This window comes from Erpetoichthys calabaricus, chromosome 11 (assembly GCF_900747795.2).
Source record: "Erpetoichthys calabaricus chromosome 11, fErpCal1.3, whole genome shotgun sequence".
In the NCBI taxonomy this organism is placed as follows: domain Eukaryota; kingdom Metazoa; phylum Chordata; class Cladistia; order Polypteriformes; family Polypteridae; genus Erpetoichthys; species Erpetoichthys calabaricus.
This window is the reverse complement of record NC_041404.2, coordinates 91,489,599-91,501,811: the sequence shown is the minus strand read 5'-3', so window position 1 is coordinate 91,501,811 and position 12,213 is coordinate 91,489,599. Positions and strand designations below refer to the sequence as shown.

Here is a 12,213-nt window from a genome sequence, read left to right as displayed (position 1 = left end):
CTACATTAAATGAACATTCTACCGATACATGTTTTTCCTCAAAGTCTTTTTGTAATGATTTGCTGACAGTGGAGTATCTTCATATAAGTCAATGTAAGTTACTGACATGTGCAAATTTAACTAACTTGTTACATTTTAACAACAAATAATTTAAATACATTGTAAATTGAGTATCCTATTCACAACCTCCTGTAAAACCCAAATTTTAGTTTCAACAAATTCTGAAAGCTCTTTGCACCTTAATACATTGTTCTGTACTTTAAGCCACCTCTGCAGCCTGCTGTTAGCGTCTCAAGGAGTACCTTATCAAATGCTGCTTGAAAATAAGGGTAAATAATATTGAAAGCTGCTCTGTAATCAAATGCTTTTGTCATTTCCTCAGGAAACCCAGTCATATTATTGAAACGTAATTTCTTTAGTGGAAATCCATGTTAAGCTTTCAATAACACGTCTAGAGAGCCAAGTCATTTATATTTGTTCCAGTTAACTTACCTATGATGTATGTTAAGCTTAGTAGCCAAAAATGATTATCAAAATAAAGTAAACAATTTTTTTTAATGTGTCAATCTTATTCAAGCCCTTAGAAAATTTAACAGCACATAGTGTCATGGAGAAAACTTCTTTAGAAGAAACAAAAAGAGTCTTCAGATAGGCAGAATAGACTTTATTGCAGAGCACAGGAAAGCATTGCAGAGCACATGAAACCTGTCTCAGTTCAATGAAGTGAGTGTCTAGCTTTGGGAGAACCTCATATTTATTACAATTCTTGTCTCAAAGTATCCCCACGTCACACTGTTTCACTTCATCTGCTTTACAGGGTTTCTCATGATAATGACCTTGCTCATTTTCTTTTCTTAGAACAATCACCTGGTCCTGTGGACTTTCTCACAACAATCTCTTTCCCATTAAACCTTCACATAACAATTTTTCTTCCCAGTCCACACATTCTCATAATGACCATTTTGGCTCAAAGGATGTATTTACCACCTAGAGGTCAGCATTACCCCTCCCTGCATTCTCATGTTCCTAATCCTGGGCTGTCAAAGATTGATGGCCTTTTGGTTAATCAACTCCAGGTGGAATCAGGAAGATCCACATGTAAAACTGGACTACTCAATTAAAAATTAAATAAATGATTACTTGTTGTACTAGCGTCCTTTAAGGCTAAAATCATAGGCAACTGTGCCAGTAAGCGATATCATGCAGGTTCATGAATAAGGGCCAAGCTGCAGACGGTCTTGAGTGGACAAGCATGGAGCTTCCTAACTGCTTGGATAAAAGGAAAAATACAGGTCTTTAACAATTAATTCTAAATTAACTTAAAGCTAACTAGTTTAATACATTCTGCTGTAACTTGATTATTATGATTCATAAAGAAGCACTGACAAACTTAAATGCTATCTAAAATATACATATGTATGCATACTAATGTGAAGATCTGTGAGCACAAGAAGCTGTGCTGTTAGGCAGTGGCATGCAGTCACTTACTGACTTGCAAGCACAGGAACTGAGCTGCTAGGCATAAAAGCAGCCCCCGAACTCCCCAAAGAGCTCACAAGTGTCTGCATAAAAGACAAAAAACCCTAGCCTTCAGTAATCAACTCTTAAACTCCATACAGCTCATACTAGCTAACACAGTGCATTTTGCTTTAACTGGATCGCCTAAAGTATTGATGAGCCTTAATAAATAAATTTAAAATGTTTATATGGTTATGCACTAGCGTGAGAGCTTGCTCAGTGTTCTTAAGGTTAAAGGCCTTGAATGCTTGTGGAAGCTTGTTTAGTTTTCTCTCAGTTAGAAGCCTCAGTACCTGTAATTCCCAAAACAAAAGTGTGTTTGCTTGCTTGCTCAGTTCCTTCAGAGAACACAACACCCTTGACTCACAGGAATTCAAAACAAAGCAAGTAAAAAGATGGGCAGGCCAGCAGCCCTTATGTTAAAATAAATGGTGACCTTTTAAGTCACCTCTGATCTACAGTAAGCTTTTCATAGCTAATAGCACTAAAACTAATAATGAGGCACATTGATCCTGAATCTAAATTGTCAGCAATAGTGATTTCTTCAAAATAAACATTTAGGATTTGTGTTTATAATCCATTGGTTTTCGGATTTCTAGGTAAATGCTGTATGGCGTGGGACATTTTATGTGCTTTCATCCTTTTTAATCCTTATAGCACTTCTTTCTCTGCAGCCTTCAACTTGTTTAGCATTTTTTAATATTATTCCCAGGTGAAAAATTCAGAGAAGTATGGATTAAGAGCATGCATTGACTTTTTAAAATACTATGTGTTTCCCTTGCTTCTCGTAATACAGTTAATTTCCTCCTTCACAGTTTCTCTACTGCTGAAATGCTGACAAATCTCAGGGTAATCTTATTTTTATTAGTTGCAATGTTCTTCTCCAGCTTTGTTTTTTACATTTATAATTAACTGTCATGTTCATGAAAGCCCTGAGTTTAGTGATATGCTGTTTATGTTATACTTATTACAGAGTTGCACTTTCTTTAGCCATTTCTTAATTATCCCATTCCTAATCTACAGAAGACACTTGTTACGTTTCCCGCTACTCCTAATTTTTAGTAATTTTGCAAGGATAAACCATTCATATAGTGAGTTACTGGCAAATATTTAAGTAATAACCTTGTCATTACTAGTGCAGTGTTGCAATCAGTAGACTCTACAGCCTAAATTTTGAAAATATTCAGTAACTTAAGAAAATACATTCCAAAGAAAACTGAATTGTAGATTGCAATATAACCCAAAAGTGATGTCCATTTCCTTGTTAGCTTAACCCTAATTTGTTTCCATACTTTCCAACAGAGACCTCAAGCTAGGGTTGTCTGAGAGCTGAAGTTCAATATTTTCTCCTTGTAGAGATGAGGCTCCACCAGCTACTGCAATGTTTTTGAGGATCTCAAAACAGATTGGAATGACCTGTCAAAGCAAAAACAGAGTCGGCAGAAAGAAGAGAAGGGAGGTGGGTTAATGCTGGCATAGGAACATTTGTAGTACCGTTGTCAAAATGTAAAAGCAACTCAACAAACCTCTATCATGATCAACTTTTTCTCCCATGGTCGTTTGTTAGGATCAGGCCACACTTCTCCCAGACAGAACCACAATGAGTATTGTGGTGATCCACCCCGTGATTCAATGAAATCATGCAACTCTATGACAAAAAGAAAAACATTTCAATTGAATAATAAATCTTCTACAGCTTTGATGGGTGATAGAATAGAAAACTACATACAGTATAAGCCTAATGACCCTACCTTGCTTTACTGTATTTGGAATATTCAATATCTCTTTTAACTTGCCTTTGAACTCCCAAGCCCAGGCAGCTTTGATAATTAGGAACTGCTCTGATATTCTTTCTGAAATTGGGAGTTTACAGATGTGTTGCATCAATGCGATCTGCAAAAAGAAAAAATAGGTGAAGTTAATTCCACAATGAAAAAATAAGAAGCGTTAAGCTGAAACATTGTGTTTCTAACCACCTTCTTTACTTTTCAGCGTGGAATTAACCATTCTCTATTTTTTCTTTTAAAGGAAGACTAATGACTCTTAAGGCTGTAACAGTGGCTGCCATAGAAAACTTCCTAATACAGTGCTGCACTGCATTATTCAATTTACTTTTGTATAGTACACTTTGGATGAGCTCAGAGCAATGTACATATTTACAAATACTAAACTAAAAGACAATCATATTCAATAAAAACAAAAGCAATGTACAATGTGTAAATAAAAATATTAATGTATGCTATATATTATTTTCTATTATATATATATATATATATATATATATATATATATATATATAAAATACATTTTCTATCAGATTCATAAAGCTTCCAGTAAGCAAAAATACATTAAACTAAAGCTAAGCTTAGACCAATTGATATTTGAAGAAAGAAAAAAAAATCTCATTCCACACAGAGAAAATAAGCCTTTGCAAATTCACAACCCTTAGAATAGGACATGTCCCCATGTAACTGATATATGCTAAGTGGTCTCCCAGACCCCCAATCTCTCCACACATCAAGTACTCTATAGTCTATGCTACAAGGTAATCTAGAGCCTTTGATTTTAGTGGAATATGAGAAAGGTCTGATACTGACTTTTTCACTGGTCATTCTAATATCCCCCGCCCATTCTGAAGTCAGTTCTGATGCCAAGAGTGATAGCAGTCAAGTATGCGTGAAGAATAAGAAAAACTTAGCAACAAATAACAATCATTAAAAGTCTGAATTAGTGTAAGCCACACTAATTACGGATATTCATAAGAAGGTAGAAGAATATAATAAACAAGAATAGTTTGCATCAGATATTTGAAATTTAAAATGTGTGCTTCATTTTAAGTCTAAAATATAAGTCTAAATATTCTCGACTGTAATAGAAATGTTTCATTTTACACCCTCTGACAGGCCCATAGAGGGCTTGATGTGAATTTCCCCTTGGGATTAATAAAGTATCTATCTATCTATCTAGATCTCTAGTAAAGGATCAAAAATAACATCATATTCATAATCACTGACCTTGAAATAGTCTAAAATTATACTCTGTAATCTTATATTTAAGATTTGTTACTGTTAACCTTTTGGGAGTGTCTCTTACAGGGCTAGGTTCACTGGTAAATAATCAAATATCAAAAATGTTATGTTTGTGCATTAGTAACCTCGAAATAGCATGAAATGACACTCCACATGTAAATATTACCAATCCAAATTTTTTGAAAGTTTTATGAAAAGGATTAACCCTGACTACTCGTATCCTATTAGAGGGTGAACCCCTAAGATCGTTTGATGTGGTATGCATAGCTTTAAGTCACTCTAATCATTTTGCTGAAGACATTTATTGGTTTACTCTTTATCGTTAGAGTGTAGTTTCCTGAACAAAAGAAGGTCCAAATATGGCCTAAAAATGAGGATTTTTGGGTATAGAGTGGCAGAAATAGGAGGATACCCCAAATAGGTTGATGTCTTATATAGCTAGACATTCAAGACGTGTTGACAGGTTATGTCACACATGGGGGGTTTCCTCGTACAAGTGAGTCAGGAGGTCCGGAACCTAAAAAACTGAAGTGATTTAAAAGAATCTCTAACTTTTATGAACACAAAAAGAAATGTAAATATCTGCACCACCACACTTGACTTAAATGCTGAGAATACTGGGATATCTCTAACAGTCCCACACAGACAGTTAAAAAAAAAGAAATCTACTACAGTTGCTTTATTTATGTTACAAACAGGTGGTCTGCATCTTGTATTTACATTGTACACTATCCTGTGATGTACTAATAGGTTCTGTGAAAATAAAAAAAGTTGGCAAAGTCTTTTACAACTATTATGTCAAAAGGAATAAGTTTAATTAGCCTCAACCCTAAATTAAAGAAAAAACAAATTCTTAAGAAACTAAAGTTATATAGTTGTGCTTATCGGTCTTAATTTTGATCTTAAATTCAGCATTTGTTATTAAGCCCAACATCAAAGTAGTCAAATGAAGTCGCTTTACATATTGTACATTACTAACATGTTGAACATCCCTCTGGTAAAAAACCGCCACCTAAAAATGTAATACACCAGGGGTGGGCAAAGTCATTCCTGGAGGGCCGCAGTGGCCGCGGGTTTTTGTTCCAACCCAGTTGCTTAATTAGAAAACAATCCTTGCCAATAATTACATTTCATGGCTTGTTAGTGCTTTAACTCTGCTATGTCAAGTCATTCTCATATCCTAGATTTTATTTCCATTCTAAGGATATCATCCAAATACTTTGAAGTGTAAAATGGATGGGTAATTCTCAGTCCTTCACTTTTTTCTCTTCTCTTTCCTTCCAAGTATTTAATTAAACCAAATAGTGCCCGATAAATACACACAGGTGTAAAGGGTAACAAGCAAAATGGATAACTGCTGGTTTCTTTTGTCATTATTGCTAATAAGGAGTAATTAAAAACCGAGAATGCAGCTGTTTAAGACTTAAATAAGCAATAAGGGTTCAAAATCTTAATGAGGGAGATAACTAAAATGAAGCAGAAGTGTTTCTAGAGCAATAAGTGCTTCTTATTAAGCAATTGGGTTGGAACAAAAACCTGCAGCCATTGCGGCCCTCCAGGAATGACTTTGCCCACCCCTGTAATACACGGTACATTCCAAACACTACTTCTTATATAGCCTGGTTTTAAAGTACACTTTATAGCTTAATTCTAAAAGCAACCTGTGAAAAACAGAAATGAAAAAGAGAACAATACGAAACAACAAACTGGGTAGCCAAGGAAATATTTTTCAAACTCTCATTTTTCACTGAGAAATATCTAAGCATCAGTGCAGATGCCAGTGGAATAGGGCAGCATTCCAGGGTTAATAACTGCTTTTGCAGCCCCAAAACTCTTTCACAGTGGACAGAATATGTAAATCAAAAACTACAAGATATATAAGAGTAAATCAAAAAGTAAAGGCAATTTGAAAACTGTGCTGTAACCGCAGTGGATAGAGGGAGATGCAATACAACATGTTTGTGATGGCTGCTGTTGGTCGAGTTGAAACCAAGGTCAAATGAACATGGAAGTTCCACTGCAGGATTGCATCAACGACATGCCACAGTGAGATTTCTGTGGCAGAAGGAGTGAAACCTGCTGAAATTCACTGATAGCTGTTGGCTCAGTATGGAAGTGAAAACAGCATGACTCAGTAAAAAGTTTAAGAATGGGCAGAAAGGTTTCAAGCAGGACCAACATTTGTAAACAACGATGAAGCTCGAACTGGTCGACCACCGACATCGCGTACATGAGCTCACATTGACATGGTGAAAGGTGACTGCCTTCATCATAGAAGACTGACGGATTGATTACATTCTTCACTTTTGCTGCACATTTGGATATTACCTATGGATCTGCACTTGCCATAGCACATGATGACTTGGAGTTACCCAAATAGCCTACTCATCTTCACAAGCCAACATCTTTTGGTGAATTTCTGTACGTTTCACTCCCTCCGATAAAAAATAAACAAAAATTAAAAATAAAAATGAAAACAAAACTAGTTTTTGTAATTTTAATTTGGATTTTCACCACACTAGTCTTTATTCATAATATACATGTGAGCATGCAATTACTGGTATATTTATTAAATATTATTTAACAATCGCGGAGTCATAAATTTGGTTAGGAACGAGCATTGATTTGTGTGCATGTGACACTGTTGCAGATGACACTGGTATCTGGCATGTATTTATGAAGAAGCCAATCCATTGCATGTTCTAATGCAATTACAAAGGTTTTTTTAATAACCGATTAATGTATACATAACTAATTAAGGATAAGCTAAGGGTGTTTATCATTAGGTCACTGAAGGAATGGCTTCTGAAAATGTGACTCTTCAGTCATGTGTGAATAATAAATTAAAAGCCTACCATTTCAAGCAGTAATAGCCATTAGAAATACTAGTCATATCCTGGTTGTTTTTTTTAAATCAATTTTATGATATCTCTCTATTATAATAAAAAAATCCTGGGATGAGACGTGACTTTTTCAGAGAGATACTTTTATGTCCCACGAGACGAGACTTTGTGCCAAGAGGTTTAACCACAAACAAACAAACTATTACTCGGTGAAATAACGGAACAGCGAAAAAAGATCAAATATATTGTTCAGATTTAAACTTTAAGTCAGAGACTTCTAGATTGTCTAATTTTTTGTTGCCATCAGGGAAAAGTAGTGTTTCTTCCCAATGAAGAGGCATATCCGCAAGAATTAAAAGATTTGTTGTTTAGTGAAAGTGAAATCCACATACACGAGCGGCATAGACATGAAGTGGCTGGCACGTAGCGCAGGCCGGGGGGTTGGCGAGCGAAGCAGGCAGGGGGCAAAGCCCACTAATATTGATAAAAAAAAGTATCAATTCCTATCAAAAACATGAAAACGTGAAATTTCTGGATGTGATCAAACTTTGAAAAATTGACTTGTAGTATACATATTAGTATATATACTGTATATAGTAGAGGGTGTCTTACGTTTCTCCTACTCACATAATTAAACTCCCTGCTGTCATCACCTGATCCATTCCTCTTTAGAACTGTACTTTCAATATGTCAGAGGAAAACAAACAGCTAAACCGTCATGTGCAAATATTTAATAACTGGCATAGCCATTCAAAAATCAAATCCATCACCCATAAAAATACATTCTGCAGTTTTCTATTATTAACCGAAGCTTAATTATAAACAATCGTACAAACTACACATGATGTACCTAAGTTGACTCTCTGCATTCTTCTGTAATTGCATACTAGGCACATAGATTTTATTGCTGGTGAGGAATAAGATGACATATTTTAGCAAAACAGACACCTGTACTTTTGTTCAGATTCCAGTTTTTCATTTGGACTGCAAGCTGAAATTTTAACATAATATTTCATATGTAAGTAGCTATCATGATGCAGCATAGCACAAACAATTCCATAATCTTGCAGTCCATGTATACAGTGTCTCAACTCTCAGAAAGAGTAATTAAGCATTAGTAAAGAAAACTTACAATAGGATGAACTCTAGTAGTACAAGGAATTATGACATTTTCGCCTGAAATATGGCTTCACTTTATGCAGGACAGGGCACTGCATAAACAAAATGGAACAACATTAGAGTATTCTGGCAACATGAATTGAAAACTGGATATACACACCTACATTTTTAATTTTGTCTCTAATTTGCAAAAGCAGCAGATAATATGGTATATGCTGAAAATTCTGTGGTGTGGGCTTAATCACAATTATGCTTAAGACAAAATGAAATTGAATCATCTTTTACTCTACCCAGTGAATTTCAAAAGGCAGTTTTTGTTTAACACTTTTCATTACAAAAAAATGCTCCCACCTTGCTACTTAGTGAAGAAGCACAAGGGTACTGTAGACATTTTCTACTGCAACCTCTGCATATGGAGTGAGCTTTAAAAAAAACTGTTTAACTTTATTTAAGGGTAGCAGGAAAACAGGGACTATTGTCATGGCAGCTGTATGGTAGAAACCCACCTATGATAGGACAGCAGTCCGCTGCAGGTCACATAGACTTACCAGACAACCTGAAAGCATTTCTTTGGGAACACAGTGGTCGTCAGGGTCCTTCCACTTTAGCATAAGGGGATTATGCAATTTCACACAAGAGAATTAAACTTGTGGTTCAAAACTCCATACACTACAACATAGTGCTATACATAGACTACATACTGTACCAGACAGTCATTCTAAAGTAGACCTTGATCTTGATCACTCCTAGCTCAATTAAAATGCTTTTAGAAAGACAGTTTGTTTTTCAATTTAGAAATTTCACATTGAATATTTCCACATATTGTAGCATATTTCATGTTTTCTTTTTATTTTGAACTTGTTGATTATGGTTCTTTACCTCTGACAAACCTGCCGAAATTGTAGACTTCTGTATACTCATGTTTGGAAACTTCTTGTGGGTGACAGGATGAATCGAACTTAGAGAGACTCCAGAAAATGTGGCTGTCCCCAAGTCTGCTTGCCAGGATAGACTTGTCTTGGACTTTCACAGCCAGACCTTGTCCCAGTTTTCTAAGGATCCTTTCTGTGTATCTTGATTGCTGTGTATCTGATATATTCTCAGTTCCTGGTATCTGTAACCTGATAAAGTTTTCAGTGCCTGGCGCATTGGGCATTTCATCAAATAACAATTGAAATCCCAACCCTCTCACTGTGGGGAACTGTGCTACTAGCACTCCTCGGAAATAGATGGAGACACGGAAATCTGTAACTAAGAAACACAAGACAGATAAAATTGAAAACTAAACAGAAATTGGTTGACAGCTCTTTTTCAGTATTGACAAACAGTAAATAGAAGACCTTGATATGATGGGTCAGTACAGTATCTACTCTTTCAGTACTCAAAACTATAATACAGCTGTCTGGAGTTCAAAAATCATAATATAGTTGAAATAAATAATACAGGAAAGTGCAAAATGGAAAGGGACATTATGTTTTTGAAATATGAGATAATCTTCAAAATGTAAATAAATATTAAGAAAAACGGCCCTGGTGTACTTCTCTACAGCTTATTTCTGCTTTAACATATGGTCTATTATATAAAATACAGTCAGCGGATAAGCGGTGGATAATGGATGGATGGACAGTCAACTGCATTAGGTAGTCTTTCAAACAAGTCCTCAAAAATGTCATATTTCTAAAAATGCTGTTAGTTTTATACAGTATATAAGTGTTCAAGTATTTACAGAAAATGAAACAATTTATGTACAAGCATGTAACAAGTTGACTAAATATCTGTATGCTAATCTACAGTGTCTTTTTAAGATTCATATTTCTGGTTTAAAATGAGAGTTGAAATGATGATAACAGAGTTATGACACATGGGCTGCACTGCTTTAAACAGCATTTTAGTTCAAAGCAAGAACGTATCACATAGCAGAGATAAATCAAAATACAAGGTTTCCCTGCTTTGTGGAGCTTATCTGTACCTGAAAATCCCTTCATAGTATGAATTTTTGCAGCACAAAAACATACTGTAATGGCCATTAATTTAAATGGAAACAAGCATTCCCTGGCCCCAAAAAACTACTCCAATTTTTGCTGATATAACATCAAAATACACAAAACATTTACAGAATTTGCTAAATAATAAAATTGGTCATCTAAGCAAAACCTAAGACAAAGTCCCTGTAATAAATGGTACTTAATAAGGCTGTGTACCTGTTCCTTTTCACTTCAAATCTAACATCCAAAGGAAGGACTTTTAGACCTTTCTTGGGCTCTTCCATCTTTTAGCACTCTTTTATGGAGTGATGATGCTCAAGGTAATGTGAGAAGACACATAAAAACACATGTGGCAAGTTGAATGAATCATCGGACACATTACTCTTATACAGCCATGTCCTAAACACCCAGCCCCACTCCTTCTGCAAAGAGTGCAGATATATAGAATAAGTGTGACAATGATCAGGTGTTAGCGCAAATGTGTGTTTGAAAATTGTCTTAACTGCAAAAATTCAGATTCATTGTAGTTCATAAAAATGAAAAAGGCTGTTATACAAAAAAGGTTGTTAAATGACTTTTTTTATGTAGCTGAATTTTTGTAAAACCGTTGTCTGTAAATTGGGGAGTCTGTAACTTAATCTTTATTTTAGGGGAGCATGGATTTTTCTGTGTTTCTACAGATTTCTTGAAAACAAGGGTATATCATGTTTACAGTTTTCTGGTAGGAGTTAGTGTGAGTGTGCCATATGATTGATTGGGATTCCATTCAAGGCTGATTTCTGCCTTGACCTTGTGACTATCAGGCCAGGTTCCTGCTGCTGTCAGCTATACAAAACCATGCTAGCCAAACATGTGCCACTCCATAGTACAACTAGCAACATTCAACAGGCCAAACCTAGAAGCAGAAATGCATTGCTTTCTCACCTCATATAAATGTGTTATTGGACCTTTCTTTCCTCTCGCTTACGTCCCTCCAGCAGAAAATACTTTCACTGAGCACTTTAGCTGCTAAATCAGCCTTGCATCTTGCTGCATAGGGGCAGATTCTTTTTCCCAGAATCTGCAGAATTTCTCCTTTTATAAATATTTGCTCCTTGAATTATCAGCCCAGAAAATCAATGGAGCTTCACAAAAGAATGCAGAACTGGTCCTATGCAACATCTCATGTTAGGAATAAGATTACCTCATAGCAGCATCTAAATATAAAGATCACCGTAAAGCTACACTTCCAAGGTTTTGGGACATGAATGGAATTTTGGTGGTTTGGATATTTTACTGACCAAAATTTGCTTATGTAACTTTGTATATTCTACCTTTTCATCTTAACTGATCACAAAAAAAATCATATTTAACTGCTGTAAGTGCCCTAAGAGATGGACTGGCACCCCAGCTGGGATTCCTGATCTACACAGGTGACCATAATGGATGGACAACATACATGGCTAGGATGATTCTTGATTATTATGCCAGTCAGTTATGCCAGTCAGGATGGAAGATTAATGGATGGACTGGGGGAGATGATAGATGGCAGTGCTCTTCTGGCATGGTCCCAATATGGACACATACAGGGATCCATGGGATTCATAGTCCTGAAGGACAACCCTGTCGTAGAGCCTACACATAACCTAGAAGTGCATCTGCCATTCAGTGCTATTGAACAGGAATTACTCACTGATCCAACATAAAAGAGCTGACCTCATCCAAGTTGAGCTGGAGTCA

At 35.8% G+C, this 12,213-nt stretch overlaps 1 protein-coding gene across 3 annotated transcripts in view; it reads right to left on the bottom strand.

Annotated features, from left to right (window-relative positions):
* Window positions 1-649: 649 nt before the first annotated feature.
* Window positions 650-12,213, bottom strand: part of irf3 (interferon regulatory factor 3) — a 58,434-nt gene continuing 46,870 nt past the window's right edge. For all 3 annotated transcript variants that reach the window (XM_051933711.1, XM_051933712.1, XM_051933710.1), the window contains 3 exons: window positions 9,389-9,760; window positions 3,045-3,166; window positions 650-2,934 (listed from right to left, as the gene is read on the bottom strand). In XM_051933711.1, the coding sequence (XP_051789671.1) occupies window positions 2,794-2,934; window positions 3,045-3,166; window positions 9,389-9,760 (635 nt within the window). In that variant the 3' untranslated portion in view covers window positions 650-2,793. The remainder of the gene's footprint in view (window positions 2,935-3,044; window positions 3,167-9,388; window positions 9,761-12,213) is intronic.